General features: G+C 40.0%; 1 protein-coding gene across 1 annotated transcript; it reads right to left on the bottom strand.

Annotated features, from left to right (window-relative positions):
• Positions 1–1804: 1804 nt before the first annotated feature.
• angptl2b (angiopoietin-like 2b) lies at positions 1805–12721 on the bottom strand. The gene is made up of 5 exons (XM_080040658.1): positions 12157–12721; positions 6519–7435; positions 4163–4356; positions 2990–3260; positions 1805–2847 (listed from the first exon to the last, which is right to left on the bottom strand). Exons 2-5 carry the CDS (start codon positions 7408–7410, stop codon positions 2648–2650), a joined length of 1557 nt encoding a protein of 518 aa, XP_079896784.1. The 5' UTR covers positions 7411–7435; positions 12157–12721; the 3' UTR covers positions 1805–2647.
• Positions 12722–17545: the final 4824 nt, after the last annotated feature.

Below are 17545 nucleotides of genomic sequence, written 5' to 3'. Positions count from 1 at the left end.
CTGCCCATACAGTCTTTGGTGCTGCCACATAGTGAAACTCATTGCTGTGCTGCCGGACTCACACTGCGCAACACAACGGCTATATGATCGATAACAATTTCACGTGATCGACAATATTCTTAACGAGCAATGATCGATTAATTATGCCCATCCCTAATTTATACTATATATATAGGTACTGTAGATCCCATTGAGACCGGAGACTCTTTTTCAAGGGAGACCTGTTCCCATTTACACGTTACCATTCTCACACACATTCATACACCGATAGCAGGCTAACTATCGACATTCACACGAGGCAAGGTGGGTTAAGTGTCTTGCCCAAGGACACAACAAACATGACACAAGTTGCAGGGCTGGTATCGAACCGCCAACCCTTGGATCATTGGCCGACCCGCCCTACCACCTGTGGCACAGTCGCCCCTTTGCAGACCCCTGCTAGATTCCTGAAGAAATCTGCTAACATCTTTTTGCCTCTTTCTTGGATACTTTGGAATGTATCCAAAAATCGAAAATATAAAAACAAGTAATCGATTGATCCTCTAGGAATGCATGCTAAGCTTGTTCCGATTGGCGATTGGATCGTTTATCAGCGATTGACGGGATGGATAACAATCGTCTTTTCCGATAGGATCAATTATGAAGGCACCTTTTACTTACTTGATATAATAATATGTATAAAAAATAATAATAGAAATAGCCATACATTTAGACATGTTGTCTACTGCAGCGATATACCTCCTCCACACAGAGCAGTTAACAAGTAGTTTGACAAGTGAATTATGCCTGAATTTACCACCGAGTTTGCCTACGGTGTCTTGAATGATTTGAATTGAATAGCCTACTATAATGTTAGTTAAACGTAACACTGTGATGTGGCCGTATTCCGAACGCTCATTGCACATAGATGAAACTGACACACGCAAGGATCAACACATTCAAACTTTTTCAAACAGATTTTTTTTTTTTAAGATGTTTTTTTGGCATTTTTATGCTTTATTGATAGTGTAGAGACAGAGTTGAAATGGGGCAGAGAGGGGAGTGACATGCAGAGAACGACCGCTGGCTGGAATCGAACCCGGGTCCGCTGCTGGCCGAGGCCCATGGGGGGGACGCCCTACCAACTGAGCTAAGGGCGCCCACAGATTTGTTTTTGAATTTTGAGGCTGTAAGGCTGATTGAATTATTGTTTGATTTTTGGGATGGAAGAGAAAACAGAAAAGGAGACGTGTCGTGCGCGCAGCAACTACAGTGCTCTGTTTAAAAAAAGTGCATTTGCTAGAGACGCTGCTTCATATTTATACAAATTAACACACATAAAACTCAAAGTGAGAGAAGAGCACCCGTTCAGTTTGTACTTAAAACCTCAAGAGCCATTGGTTGATAGACACACAAAACTGAACAGCCCATCAGGGCGCTTTTGCAAATACACATAACATCCTTGCACCCCCAAATGTCCCGTTATGTCTCAATCCTAGAGAGAAGACTGTAAAGGGATATATTTTAAGGTTCACACAGTTTTATAAATGTTTATTCACATTACTCACTGTATGAGAAAGCTAAATAATCTGGCTACTTAAAAGGTCCCTCGGGAAGAGCTGCGTGCAGTGCAGTGACATAACCCCCACACCCCTCTTTACACTTCATGATCACATCACAGACATGCACACATTTTCAAGCGATTTGTGCTTACTTTCATTTTCGGAAAATGGATCAATGGTAGGCTACTTTGATGTCAGCTGTTGACTTCCTGTTAACTATACGAGGTATGCTTTATACCGACACACAAACACATACTACGCAAAAGCTGTACATATTTTATTTCAAATGAATAGTGCCATAACATGATTTACATACATTATATTACAAATATCTTATGTACAAACGCAAAACGTGTTCGATCTATTGACATCAACAAACCACTAATTTTATACAGTAAATACAGTGCTTGAGTTATACAAGCAAATTGGTGGGTACTTCTTCAAGCAATTCAAGATTTCAAAACAAGTATTTTTAAGAAAAAAACAGGACTTTGAAGAGAGTGTACCTCCTCACATTGGTGATGGTAAGTTGATTTTTGTCCTTAGATCTAAAAAATATCTTGCATATGCAGACTGTTAATAGCATCAGGTATTGGCTTTAACAGTTTTGGTTTCAGAAAATAAATTCCACTATTAAGATAGTATATTGTATTGAAAGTGACAAAACTGGCCAAAATATCAACCCTGTATTACAAGTTACTGTTCCTATAAATTGCACATTTGAAAAATGTTTTTCAAATTAAGTTAAAAGTCACTGGATATTTTTCCTGTGTCATCCTCATTTGTTTGTTATGGCAAACAAACAAAAAAATCTTTAGATAGGCCTACATACTAAATATATATTGAAGGGATCCTGTCTAGCTACTTAATTGGCTATTTTCATCTCAAATTAGGTTAATTTTTTGTTTTTTCTCACATGGATCAAATGAACAAACTTTCAAGCAGGTTTTTGTTTCATCAAAGTCAGTGTTTTTAAAACAACCTCCTGAGCAACTAGCAAATGCCTTCACTGAGCCATATGCAAAAGGGGAGTGGTTCAAGAGGTATTGGAGCTGGAAAGCTTTTTGTTTACTGAGAAGTACAAACAGTATGTGTTCCTTGGATGTTTAATGAAAGGTGTTTGGGTTGGGACGAATCATCATGACCACTTTCTTTAGTGAATAGGCTCCTCCTCTAAACTCAGCCCAGTAGACTCCATCTTGGTAGCGGCTGCGGTAGTGTCCTCCTCTGTACCAAACTCCATTCAAATTTGAGTGGGCACAAGAGTTATACCACCAGCCTCCCTTCTGGTAGTGGGCACAGTTGCCTAGAAACATTGAAAAATAAATCTGTCAGGCTGTGTTCATAAACGAATATTTTGCATTGAACACATATTTCCAATCATAAGTTGTACACTGACAAAGTTTGTTCAACTGTTGTTTTATAGTTTTGAACATTATAATTATTACCTGTATATGCATCGTGGTCTCTATCCAGTGTTGTGAACTGTTTGCCATTATGCCAGGTTAGGGAGTCTCCAGCATTTCCATGGTAACGGCCCACCCTTAGCTTGTAGAAGTCCGCCTCAGGCTCCACTCTGAAGCTAGCATACTCTGCAAACACCTTCCTGCCAGACCAGTCCTCCAGTGTGACCAGCAGTTTGTAGTTCCCTTGGTTCGTCAGCCAGTAGATGTTTTCTAGACCCAGCCAGTACTCGCCATCAATATTGCCAAAACCTTGCTGTGAAGTGCAGTGATAAGATAAACATTATCAGTAAGATTTGGAAATCCTATCTGTATGCCCTTGAAAAGCTTTAAACAGTTTATGTAGATGATTGGGGGATGATTCAGGGTCATTGCTCATGTTCTTGAAGTCATTTTAGTATAGCTCTATGGGGTTGTTTATCGTCAAGGAAAATTATTATAAATGGACCCTCTAAGTTTATAGCTAGCATTTGGTGTCCAGATTTCCAATATTATTTTGTTATTGAAAACACAACAGTGCATATAGTATAAAACTGACATGTTGGATCTGCATCCTTACTGCTTTCTTCTGGCTCTGGTCGAATTGTAAGTTGATTTGTGGTATGCCCTACCGTACACATGCTTTAAATTTTTTTACAAATGCAGTTTCTGATCTCATGCCATTTAAAGGTTTTTCATAATAGTTTTGGACAGATCTCTATTGTAAATGTTTGGCCTGGTAACAAATGTTTACCAGAGAACTCCTTCTCTATTTGTGAAAGATTTTCGTCACTGAGAGATAAAGATAAAGAAAAAAAGTTCCCCTGCATAAGTCCTACACAGCCCTGTTTAGTATTGTTGTGTACCTGTTGACGCATGATTAAGAAAATATGTTTATTTTTCCAGAACATGCTGACAGATCCAACTAACATCCAATAAGCTAAGTTCTGTTTTATTTTAGTGTAAAGTCATTCACAAAGACCAACTGATGTGGCTGGAATTAATGAGTCATAAGGCTGTGGAAGTGACTGAGGCTGGTACTACATAATACATTTTGAAAGCTTAACAATTAGCTATTCATTACTGGTTCACATCTGGTTAGTGTCAAAACAACCTACATAAGCCACAAGCTTTCCCCCAAACTATGAGGTCCTTTTATTTTGTGTGAAGTTGTCGCACCTTGTATGTCTCCCAGTTCCTGAAAAAGTTGACAGAGCCATCCACCCTCCTCTGGATCATAGTCCAGCCACCTGGGTCATGCCTCTGGTCGCACCACACTTGCATAAGCCTGTTGGCATTTTCTGGCTTCACCAGGTACATGCTGCTGGCAGTGTGACCATCTTCCAGAGCCTGCAGACAATCCTTGAATGGACCTAAACCGAATGATGACAGCAAGATATTTAAAGCATGTAAATTCCAGTCGCTTAACACACCATATCTCAAGTTAAAGGGAAATGGAGAAAAATCAATGGTGACACAAATAGTTTTTATACGCCATAGGGAATCCCATTTGTCAGCAGAGGCTCTCATTTTAACAGTAGAATTGACTTTGGCTGCTATTCTCACATGGGAAATGGCTGTTGATTATGCAGCCAAAAGAAACACTGGCATGATGGCAAAGTGAATCCTGAGTATTGAATGATGAAACAGTAGTGAAAACTTTTGAGCAGATGTCATGCTTTACGGTACAGGATTATTTTACTTACTTTCAATTATGTTTACCTAAAAAAAACTAATTTTCAGAGGAGGCACACATTAAGGTTTTGAAGTGAAGATTTTAAGGACTAAATTAATTTAGGACTATTTGTAAATCCTTGTCTTTAGCTGCACTTTTCTGCCAGTAAGTTTGTTCAAGGTTTTTCCAGTATTATAAGTCTGTAGCATGTAAAGTAAGGGGAAATCCCCTACACCATGTTATGAAGATGCATTTCTTTTTTACAGTTTTAAAACAAAAACTTAAATTGGAATCAGTTGTTTGTCTACAAAGAGTAATGTTGATGATGCAGCATATGCCTTACATTACTCGGTAGCAATAGCTTTTTTACAGATGTTTGATATATTTGTGCAAGTCCAGTATTTCTTTTTTTGATTTTATTGCATAAATCAATGAAAGCTTGTTTGCCTGTGTGCCATTGCGATTTTGTCCTAGATTCCAAAACCAGTAGAAATGGAAAAACACTTATGGGGCAACTGGTTCTCCAGCTTCAATTGGCTGTGAAAGTGTTTAAGTTCCTCAAGATTTCACACTTGTGTGGTTTTCCAACTGGCCTGGATTACAAAGTGTTTTAATACAACAGAGACAAATGAAAAGAGAATAGGGGGTCACACAAAGAGGTGGGGGGGGGGGGGGGGTTAGGGGTGGAAGTACCGTAAGAGATACAAATACAAGGAGATATACAAGAAGAAACAACACAGTTTAGTTACTATACATCATGAGGTCCTGCTCTGTTGTTATTCAAAACATAAAGCCGTGAAAGTGTTAACATAATTTGATTAGCCAGGAGTGTATCCTTTCAGTAAAATGGTTGTTTTTGGCTTTAATTAAATCACTCTGGATGATGTCTGTCTTTCGGCCCACTCTTTGCCATCCATTTATTTTCAGGAATGTCTCTGTTGAACAGATACAAGCCAGAGAGCTGCCCTTCCCTGCTCTGTTCTGCCTGATAAAGTCTGCTGCTTTGGTGGAACATATGACTGAATCTTGCCTGGTGCAACTGGAAAAAATGACATCACTGACTCCTGGTATCTCTTTCTGTTTGTACTTTAACCCCGCCACCCCAGCCCCAATTTCTCTGTTTCTCATTGTTCTTTCGGGGTTGTCACTTCCACCCTCTATCCCTGCATTTTAGGAGCTTTCAGTTTGTGTTAAGGGTTTATGTTACATTTTGGGGAGTTAGTGGCATAGCTATGGGCAGGAAATTACTTGCCTCCTTTCATACATTCCATACAAAGGCTACTGTTCACATGCAGCCTTGTGAACAGGGCAAGCAGTATCACAAAACGTCAATGGAAAAAACTCTCAGTAGTCATGTTGGGAATGGTTGTTCTTTTTTCCACCGTTTAAAAACTTGAGGTCTGCAAATGAAAGTAAATGGCATTGGACTATTCACTGCAACTGATACAACAACACTTAACATAATTTTTAAAGTTTTATCATTTACTAACATGTTTAAAAGCTCCATGGGCTCGGACCCAGCTATCCATTTAGGCACTTGTACTGTATTTACCCAGCTAATATGCTGTGTTTTTGTGTGGGTTGAATCATGACAATTAGATGATATGCATCTCAAAAGGCTGTGACAACAGCACTTCTGTTCTTACTGAGAACCCTTTTGATCTGGTAATGTGTGGGACGTATTTAAATCGGCTATGACTGGAAGAGTGGGTACTTGGTGTTGTCTTGTGAGTCATGATCCAAAGGTATTTTGGCTCAGAAACACACTGCTTTGTGTGGCAACTGCTGTGTTTGACCAGAAAAACTAAATAAAATGTAAATATGAAGTGCCTTTTATATAGAAGTTCATATTGGACTTACCAGATGGCTTGTCAGTGGTGGAGGGGCTGTGTGTGCCAGTCGGCATTGTTGGAAGAACAGGGGGTAGGGACTTTTGGTCACTCTGGATCTCGTTGCTAATTCTTGGAAGGACAGGTGGCTGGTATGGCTTGTTGAGAGGCGGTGATGGTGGAGGTGGCTGAGGCCGTGGCTGAGGCTGAGGTTGAGACCGTGGCTGAGGGACAGGAACATGACGAGGAGGAGGGCGACTTTGGCACTGCTCCTCTAGCAGAACAATAAGAGCTGATTGATTTGTGGCCAAAGAGGCCAAGTGCTGGTACTTGTGCTCAAGATCTTTGTATCGACTGGTGAGCTGTTGCATCTCAGAGGTTTGGTTCAGGATTTTGTTTTCCATCTGAGCCAATTCTAAGGCATTGTCTCTCTTCCTGATAATCTCATGGAGCAGCTGCATGTACAGCTGAGTGACTCTGGAGTTCATGTTTCGGCTTTCCTTCCTCAGCAGCTTGACCTCATTGACAATACCTCCGTCAACCTCTACCAATTGTTGCAGGGTCTCAATCTGCCTCTTCTGTTTCTGTAGCTCCACATTTAGCAGCTCTAACTCCTGTTTGTTGACCCGATTCTCCAGCATGGCCTCTGGCGCCTTGGAGTTAACACAGATGGCTCCGGTCACTTTCTGTTGAGGCACAATAAAAGTGTAGGAGCACTTGTCCTGCTGCTGATCAGCTGGTGCACGTTTGCTCCTTCTCGCATAGAAAAAGTCTCTCTCTAAACCATCCTCACTACTCTCAAATTCTTGGGTCTGTTTCGTGTCATGGCCGCTCTCCGACGGACTCCCTTGAGTCTGCTGGACACCACAGGCTAGGCCATAAACAAGAAGGAGCCCCAGTAGGACCATTGGAGGGAGATCCATGAGTTTGTGTTCAACTCACCAAAGCCTGAAGAGAACAGAGAAAAAAAATTAAAAAACACGATTGCTATGGATGACAAAAACTAATAACTGCCTCACTTTCATAGCCAGTAAGTAAGAGGACTGTGGGGGCACAATTCTAGTGGTTGTATGCACTATACATATGTTTTCCCATGGGTTTGTAAGTTTTCCATTATCAAATGAATTTAGTACATGCTGTTTGAAAGTTACTAATCTCCTTGCCCGAAAGAAAAATATTTATTTTACCTAATGACGTCCTGATCTCTTTAGTCAGTTACATCGCTGTTAGTGGAGTGTGTTTTGTTCAGTTTACTGTGCTGGCTCACGTTTTCTTTGGGCGACTGCCATTGCTTATCCTTGACACATAGAAACACTCCTATCTGCCACTCTGTGCAGGCCTGGACATATTTGCTTATGGAAAATTTGAGACACTAACAAGATGATGCTATTCAAGGAACTGTTTTAAATATTGATTGTGTTGCACCAGTCCTGCTCATAGCCTTTACCAAAAGAGGGAACAAAGTTAATTCCCTCTCTGTAAGGTAATTACTCAAATTTTATATATCAACTTTGAACATGTCTGTTTCTGTCTTGACCGTTGAAAGGTTTACTGCAAGCTTTCTAAGATCTGAGGAATCTACCCAGGGTTTTTCCTACATAGAGAAAATGTTGGCGCCCGCCAAAGCGGATTTATCCAGCACCAAAGGAAAATCAGGAGCGCCAAAATGATAAAGATTGAGAATAAATATAGCCATTTAAAACCTCTCCAAATTCAGCCCAATTTAAGTCATCCTTCTTGAGGGGCTGGGCAATAACTTGAATTTAATTTTCGATTACTATTACGGCTTCCCTCAATCATGAAAACAAAATAATCGTTATTAAACTATCATTGTTCCGCACGCCGGGGCATGCAGGCTATTAAATGCAGCGAACCCTTTCAGTCGAGCTGTGCGCTCGCTCGGCCCCTTGATTATGAAAAATTAGTGATTTTTCATAATCAAGCAGCCCTACCTTCTTGCAATTTCCATGGTTTAGATCAATTAAAGTATTAAATAGGTAGGCCTAGTCATTATTAGTATTTTGACTTCATATCTACAGGTTGTTTATTGTGATTTCATAAGTGTCAGTGAGCTCCATGGTTACGCAGTGATTGACAGGCTGACTCAAATGATCTAGAGCTGGAAAGAAACTCCCCTCTCCTTAACCCCACACCCCTCTTAAAATACACAAACCGTTTGCCTTTACTGTTGCACATAGTCGTGACTCGACTACTAAAAAGTCGGTCGTGTACTGACCCCCCAAAGGCCCATTCTGAGCCAGGAAAAACCCTGTCTACCTAGAGATGTTACTGTTTAGTGACATCCCTAGGTAGATTGGGCAACCAGAAAGTAATCTCAACTTTCCCAAATATTATTTTGTAGTTGCCCTGGGCAAGCGGGCAACCGTTAGTGTCAACCCTTGCTTAACAGTATCCTGTCTTATCTGTCTTGTACTAATTTCTGATTAAATCTGATAAATCCCCATGTAATCTCTCTTAAATTCAATTTTCTTGTACAACCCTTGGTAAAACCCGCAATTTCCTTAGAAACTAATGAGACTAAGATGCTTAACTACTAGCTCAAGAATTCCAAGTGTAGACATTTTTATTAGAAAAATAAGTGCAGGCAGTTTTTGTAGATTATGTGTTATTAGGGGATGCCACTGAGTGCTGAACAGAATGTAGCTCCTGTGTAGGGATATCAAGGCCTTGAACTCCTGGGGCACCTTAATTGAAAGCTGCTGCATATTGGATTACAGAGGGGTTCTGTGTAACACCACCCCACAGTCAGAAGGGGCCTGTCTAATCAGAAAGCATTATAGAGAGGCCTATATTGGCTCCATTTTGAGCCACGTCAGGATTGTCAATCTTTCAAGTGCTCACACATTTGTATAGTTTATCTCTGTGTGGAAGATATTCTACCATATAAAACTCAACACAGAATTGGGAAGAGAGCATAAATGTTTTTGTCTTGATAATCTGGGCGTGCTGCCAGCACATTAGGTTGGAGACATGGAGAAGAGAAATGCAGCGCTGTCCAAGAACATGACCCTTGGCACAATCGACCCTTCTGGCTTTATCTGTCTAGAATAGAATGTGTAAACACTTCTTTTTACTGGAAAAAGTATTTTTTTGCACACTGTACGTTTGTGGAACCTGTTGGCCTTTCTGAGATTATAATTTACCTGGCCTGGAAAAAAGAAAATCACCAATCGGATTCGTACCCATGTATTTTTGTAAAGCTATTATTTCCGAAAGAACCTCATAGTAGAAGAGTAGTTATTTAGCAAATGTACCACTCAACTGTCTTGTTTCAGGACAGTATGTGGTCTGTCATAGTGCTTATTCTGTACACCTCGACAAATGCTCATTGATGCTGAAATACTTTCCATTATCACTGAAATAATCTTAAAAATCTTCAATCAATCAATGAATCCCCCCAAAAATCACCAATAATAGCTCACCAGTAAGCCAATTCTAAAATAGCAGTGCAGCATAGAGCTTGTCCTTTGTAAAGTGCTGATGACTGTATTTGGCCAGTGGCTCCTGTGGTTTCTCCTCATGGAACATGAGCTCTGTCTCCGAGAAATGCTGTGTGATTTGCCCCTGCTGCAGAGGAGTCCCTTGCTGGACGTCGTTAGCCCGGAATCTCCTGCTCTAGGCTTCACTACACTTCAAAGCTGAGGGGAAACATTTTGCAGCTTGTGATGAAATGTGTGCTTTTGCGTGAGTGCATGCGGTATGTACGTGTCTGCGAGTGTTTTTCAGTTAATGTGTGTTTTCAAATAACAACACTTGCTGGGCTCAGTCTCTCAGGAACCTGAGAATCCCATCTGTCTGGACAGAGACAGCCTGTTATTAACCCATCCGCAGTCTGTAAGTGGGAATAACAGAGAGCCCCTTCCCCCGTCTTTGCTGTTAACAGCCCCAACAGCTCATTACTATCGACTGGCCAATAGCTGCGATGATTAACTGGGGTTGTGAAGTGTCATATTTGTATTCTGTGCTCAGAGCCTGAAAACAAACTACTGAAGTGCAGTAATTAACCGCTCTCATAATGTGATTGGCAACCTCTCCTGAGCAATTTCTTCAAGTCTGCTTCACACCAAAATGTTTTGGTTTTACTGTCTTCTGGTGGTAAGGCTGTTACATGACAACTCCTTCAGGATTTCACTCAGTGTTAATTCAAGTGTGATAGGCGGGTAGGTCAGTGTGTCTCACTGCGCTCCAGCCTTTTTAGTCATGCTCAGCACATATTAATTAGAAGGTGGGCAGCCTTAGACTGGCTGATGTCTCACCCCAGCCCCTCTCATTTCAGCATGAGCATGGCATTCCTCACATTCTTCGTCACCTCATTAGAGTGAGCTGCCGTACACATGGAGAGTCAATGGCGATGGCAGACTGAGGGAACTAGACCCTCTAGACGTCGTTCTATTTGTCACCTTATCCTGGTTGAACCTATAAGACATACTGTATCTACTGACCTATTTCATTCCCAGTGTCCTAAGTCTTTGTGAATGCTTAATAATCACCTCATCAACATTCACCACAGGAGATCACAGCACAACTACACAGCACCTAATTTGTCAGTAGCCGATATAAAGCGGGCACTTTGCATGGCAGTTTTGTGCTCTATGTTCAAATTAGTTCCAACTCCATTGAGAACTGGCAGTCTCCAGCATGACATCCAATATGTGTTGGATCAGAGTCAAATTCAATTTGCTCATAGTAATCTGCACTATTACATTACAATGAGGGTGACCTCATTCTTTCCTCAAGCATGTAATCCCTGTAAGCATGTAACATGACATTTGGAACATGATTAACCTATACTACCTCCTCAGTTTGATGGTAAACGACAGTATTTGTATTGACTCTCCATGGAGCAGGAGAGTGTCTTGTGCTGCTTGGTGCTTTCTTCCGCACCTCACTTGTGATCTGAGTCAGACAGTGAGGCAGGGGGTCCCATTATCCAAACACTGCCCTGGCAACAGAAACAAAGACGGGATTCAACTGCCGGCTCCCCTGTCCTCATGAGCCCAGGGGAACATCCTGAAGCTGCAGACTGCTTTGACATACATAATCATTTTATTTTTTTAAGTGAATGGTACTTTTTATATCGTAGAAACAAATCTCTGGGCAGACTCTAATTCATCATACAGTGCTGTATATCGTTTTTTACCCACCGTTTTCATTGCATTTTATTTGATCCCTTTAGGGTCTTTTGTTTCGACAAGCTGATCAGTAGTGAAGAAGCACTTAGCCTGGAGAGCCCGCTCTCCAGCATCCCCCTGCGCTGAATTAACCCCTCTCACCCAGCTCAATCAGAGGCATCTGTCTGGTAAGTCATCAGGAAGTAGAATTACCCTTTGGCATACAACAGTGAATCACACACCAGATGCTGAATGACGGCTGCTAAATTTAAGACCAATCTAAATTGATATGTAAATTGCAGCAATTAAAAGTGAAGGGCAAAATCAGTTTTTCTATATTATACTGTAGAAATATCACTGGTTATATTGTTTATCACGTGATGATTATCATTCGCTCTATAAGATAACTATTACATGTTTTGGACAATTTATCAGTGCAGTGAACTGAAGTAATGTTTGAATTAATGTAATATACATGACCATATAAAGTTAAATAAAACAAATGTAAAAATAAGTCAAAGGGTGCAATATGCTTACGAGATAACTGTTGTAGTGATGATGGTGCCTCAGTTGCCTTGCCCTCCTGGCAGAGCTGATAGAAGTTTCCCCTGGTAGAAAGTCATCCCAAGTGTGAAAGCTGCAACACTGCGTCCTCCTTCCAAACTTTCCAAACTGCTCTCTGTCCTTCTAGTTTTCTCTCTTTGTCACCTCAGTCCATTCCAGCAGTGAAGAGGTAGTAGTGCCTTAAAGCCTATTATTGAAGACAGTGTTTAGCCCGACAGAAGCTTAACTTGCCAGAAACACTTCAGGAAACATTGAGTTGTAGATTGTTCCAAAATCCACTTGTAAAAGTTGGAACACTTTCAAATGACAACTGTTAACTTGAGTTGAATGGTGAAAGTTTTTTCCTGATAAATAGTGAGAGTCCAGTGCAGGCTTGTGTGCTGCCTGTGGCCAGTTAGAAGAAGACTGTCACTTTTCTGTGGGCTGAATCCATCACTTCTGCCTCACAGCTCTAAGAGGCTGTCTCTCTCAGTTGCACCCCTCACTCTCTCTCTCTCTCTCTCTCTCTCTCGTTCTCTCTCTCCCCCTCTCTCTTGTTCTCCCTGTTGCATTCAAATGATGAACAATTCTCTAGCAGTGTTTCAGTGGGCAGATAATATGTTCAGAGCCTCCCCCTCTTAAAAATGAACACATTCTTGTTTAAAGTAACAGCCTCCTTTCTCCACCCCTCCTCCCCATGGCACAAAAGAGATCCACGAGCATGCACAACACGAGCCCCCCCCCCCCCCCCCCCCCCACCACACACACGCACTACTCAAATTTCCTACACCCTGCCCCCTGGTTCACCACCAGCACTATTTCGGGCTTGGACTGCGTGGTTCTCCTGTTGGTGGACAGCACGGATGTTATAATGATCAGATCCTAATTGGCCGTGAATGAGCACTTGCCCGAAGTGAAACGGGAAGAGGCGAACAGATAGGAAGCAGATCCAGGTGTTTGACTTTGCTAACCCTGGTTTATGGCCTCAGTTGGGATGTCTGACACGGGCTGGCTCTGTGCACAAAGCAGCACAGTTGAACTATATCGTCCTGTGGGGATCATTACATAATACTTCAAGGGTAAAAAGGGATATGAAACACTATGTCATGTCAGTGTGGAGCGTCCTCCCAATGATCTATATACATTTCCTGAGCAAACACTTGGCTTTGTTGCCTTGGCTGTTGTCTGTTATATTGTGGTGTCTTCCTGTTTTAAATAAGATTTAAGGATTTATCTTGCCAATCATGTTGTTATTGGGTTTTCAGTTCCTACTAATTAATAGTATTACATACATCGAGTAACATTTTCCTAGGATCATAATTATAAAAAACCCAAGTAATAACACATTTCTAGCAGCTATTAAAATGATTTCTTAATTTGCTATTAACTGGTTTGTTGGTTATGGAAATAACTGTCTGGACCAAACTTCTGGTAGCATCAGATGGTCAGCTTTGTTCATCAGTTGCAATTGAGTTTCATTTTTCATTTTACAAAATTGGGAATCATTCCAGTACCACACAGTAGTCATCTTAACCTGCTACTGTTTATAATGCAGTATGTTGTGCAGACATTTGCTTCACTATTTCATTGTAGCTTTGTGTTTAATAAAATGTCTACGTTTGGCTGCAGAGTTTATTTTACAATGCATAAGATGTGTGATTCTTCCCTCTGGAGTATAATCATTAAGCCTGTTACAGAGGGTGACTAACTTTTTATGTGTGTTAATTATAAACTATAAAAGTGTTGGGATGCATATAAAATGGAAAATGAATAATTTATGAGAAAAAGCTGCATGTCTTCCTCATGTGCCGAGATTCTTTCTACATTGCTTTCTTTATGTGTAAATACCACACATTCACGAGCACCTTTTTAAAAGGCCATTTTAAAAATTCTAAATCAAGTGCAGATCATGGGGCACAAGCTTGGGATATGGTCTAGATATCATGGAGATCTGCAAATTAACCTCTTTTCTGTTTCAGTATTTGCTATGTATACAACTATTAGGGGGCTCCTGAATTGTATACTGAGCAATTAGTGTTTTCCATTGTATTGTTTTAAATTTCCATCTACTATTCCCTTTAAGCTGTAGGTTTAAATATTGGCATTAGTTTGTCTCTGAAATCCTGGCTCTTGTACAGTTTGCATTCTTGTGTTTTTTTTTTTTATCAAAGACTGTTTTAGTGATAAAACTGTCAAACTTTAACTTTGGGTAAATGTTCCCATGCACTATTGACCAAATGTAGTAAGACTGGAAAGGCTATTTGCAATGGGACACTTTTAACCTTTCTGATGTCAGTTGCTATAACATCCTAACATAAGTAAAAGCCAACAGCAGTTTTCAAGAATGAAATATCTATAATGAAATCACAGTCCTTTTGTATATTACATAAGGTTACATAAAAAAGTATACACTAATATATGATTTCTTTGTAGTGATATTTTGTGGTTGAGTATTTAAAGTATTCCAATTTCTTCCTTAAGGGATTTGAACCATCGAAATGTTTCCGCTGATGTTCAACTGGCTTTATAAGACAAAGTTCCTGGCGAAAGATACTGGACCAGCCAGAAATCGACAAATTCATATCATCCCAGATTAAGCCAGACTGAAGACCGGTCACACATTTGTCAAGCTTATCCCTTAAAGAGTGATTAAACATAAGCTCTCATGCAACACATGTTATACTGGTTATAACTGGTATGATTCAGTTGTGTATCTTCTTCTCTGTCCTCTTCCAAATGACACCTGTGGGTGACTTTGCGGCTAATTGATGAATGGCTCTCTTACTCAGAGGCTGGGAAGCTGAGCTGCTTTTCAGAGTTGAGCTTTTTTGAGTGAGTCATTGGGCCACAACCAAAACCACGGTGTTGGTGCAGTGATTAGTTCTCTTTCCATCTCTTAATGCTCTGCAGTTGGAGGAACAGCGGATCATAAAAATGTCAGGGGGAAAATGTTACTCCCATATTGAAATGCTAACCAATCAATGTATTTTAAAGCTGCTAGTACCACATGGGAGATATCATGGAAAGTGGATTCATGTTGGAAATGTTTCACAGATGGACTTCTATGGATGGTGAATGAATGAGCATCTTTACTAGTTCAGTTCTTGGATCAGTCGAAGGAAAACGTCTGTTATAAGTAGGATTTGTGACCAGTTAAATTGTGTACATTTTGATACTCCATCTGCTGTTATACATTAAATGATTAACAGGCCAAATGGTCAATTATATATCTTATTCAATAAAATTAATCTTCAACTAATATAATAGTCACATAAAGATGCTAAATTAGTGAGTTGTATTATGTATAATCGAGAGCAACTTTCATGGAAGTTTAAACTCACAGGAAGAGAGCGGTGAGCATGCAGCACTGCTGTATGTCAGTGTTTTAAGATCAGTACAGCATTTTAAAATAAGCCTTCAAGTGTTTCAAATATATTCAAATATAAAAAAGGGAGAGCACTGCAGAGATTAGCACAGTGCCATTCTCAAGTACTATTGGGTAGAAACGAGTGCAATGACTAATAATGAGAGTAGGAGTACTTTAGAATAACATATTTACAACATAGGCTTTTTTTCCATTAGCTAAACTTTTCTGCTACAACATGCCTTTTTAAGAGCTGAAAGGAAAAGCATGACATCATAATTGTAATCCCTTTCGCAGCAACTGGATATTAAGGAAACCTTTTGTATAAAATAAACAGGTCCGCTGAATACAGACTACATATGTATACACAATATAGTAGTTCATTAGTAAAAAAAAACATTTTTAAAATCCTTAAATTGTGAATAACGATTCATGCATTCTTTCTTAAACAAAGCCAGACAGAGAAGGCAGGGTCGCCCTCATAATGCAGGACCCATTAGTGGTGCAACTTCCCAAACAAATTTACAAGAATTGAAAGTACTGTGAGGTCTGGTCTCTGGTTGGGAAACACACCTTCCAGTGTACGAGAAAATGTACCACCTTGACCCTGATCCTAGTAACACCTTTAGGCTAGTAACACAAGTGGAGGAAAGTAAATAAAATTGCACAATAAGGTGCAATCTACTTAAGGTAAAATGACCATACCTCTGTAAATTTGTTAAAAGGGATAGACATACAATACAATTATTTATATTTTATTAACTAGAAGTGAAATATTTAAATAATAAATTACTGTAGCTTACTTTCCTGTCATCACTATAAAACTTACAAAGTTACAACATGAAGTTATTGCTTTCATAAGAAAATTGATTGTTTGATTGTTCACTGTAGGCCAACCTGTAATTTGCCAGTCAAACAACACAGCTTCCATTTGTCCAAAGGTCAATACGAACTATCAGTAATTCAAATACTTAAAGTAACTGCGAGAAACTTTAAGTTTCTGTTTATTCTAGCTAGCCATTTGGATAAAAGCGGTAGTGCTTTTACAAAACCAGCACCGAAGCGAGTGAATATGTACATGAAGAAAGACCACAGATGCATCGCAATGAGGAAATGTATTTATATGTTACAATTTAAGATTAATAATGGTAATATGATTAATAATAACTGTTTCAAAATTAGCGTTGTTTTCGCTGATGGTCTCATTGGATGTTACAGGTAATTTATAATCATCAGAGGAAAAATGTGACTGTTTCATAAACATTTCTCACAGGAGGTTTAAATTTATGTTTGTAGAATATGTTCCATAATGTTCAACTTACTACATATTTTATATCCCATGAATGGGATCACATGGAATGAGGCGGTCTTATGGCTTGTCAGTATATGTGCAAACTATGAGTCGCTTGCTGTGTGAGGCCACCATAGTGACTTTTATATAAACATGGGCACGTCTGCCAGCAATGATGGATGGTTCTCACGTGACCTGTATCGACCTTGCCCCCCACCCCCCGACCGACTATTACTCGCTGTTTGTTATGCATTTTTGATAACCTTATCCTACAGTGAATTCACTTTCATAAATGTGTGTTGTAATTGGCCTCTCTCGCCATGTTCATTATCTGGGGGTACATTATGAATCATGAGTCATTTTTTAAAAATCATAAAAATTTAAAATATTGCTATTTTCGTCTGTGATGTGACGTGGAAAGAGTTTGCCTAAATAATCCATGTCCTTGTTGTGTAGGACTCTGTGCCTGGTGACTAGACCCACAAGGACCGTTCTGTTGGGAGGAAACATTTTGAGTTTTATGATCTGAGTGGAAAGAATGGGACTGGCTCAGGATTTTGTCAAGCTCACCCCAACGTTTGCAGAAACCACCATATGAGACCAGTAAATACGGAACGTGTGAGAATTTGGACGAACAGGATTTCATTCAGACTTCATTAGTCAGATATAGAAAGCATGAGCAGTCTTTGTGGCCTTGTCTGATATTCGCTGTACATAACGCATGGGCT

The sequence above is a fragment of the Ammodytes marinus genome (assembly GCF_949987685.1).
Source record: "Ammodytes marinus genome assembly, chromosome: 2".
Lineage (NCBI taxonomy): Eukaryota > Metazoa > Chordata > Actinopteri > Uranoscopiformes > Ammodytidae > Ammodytes > Ammodytes marinus.
The sequence above is the reverse complement of the archived record's forward strand: the minus strand, read 5'-3'. Positions and strand labels throughout refer to the sequence as shown.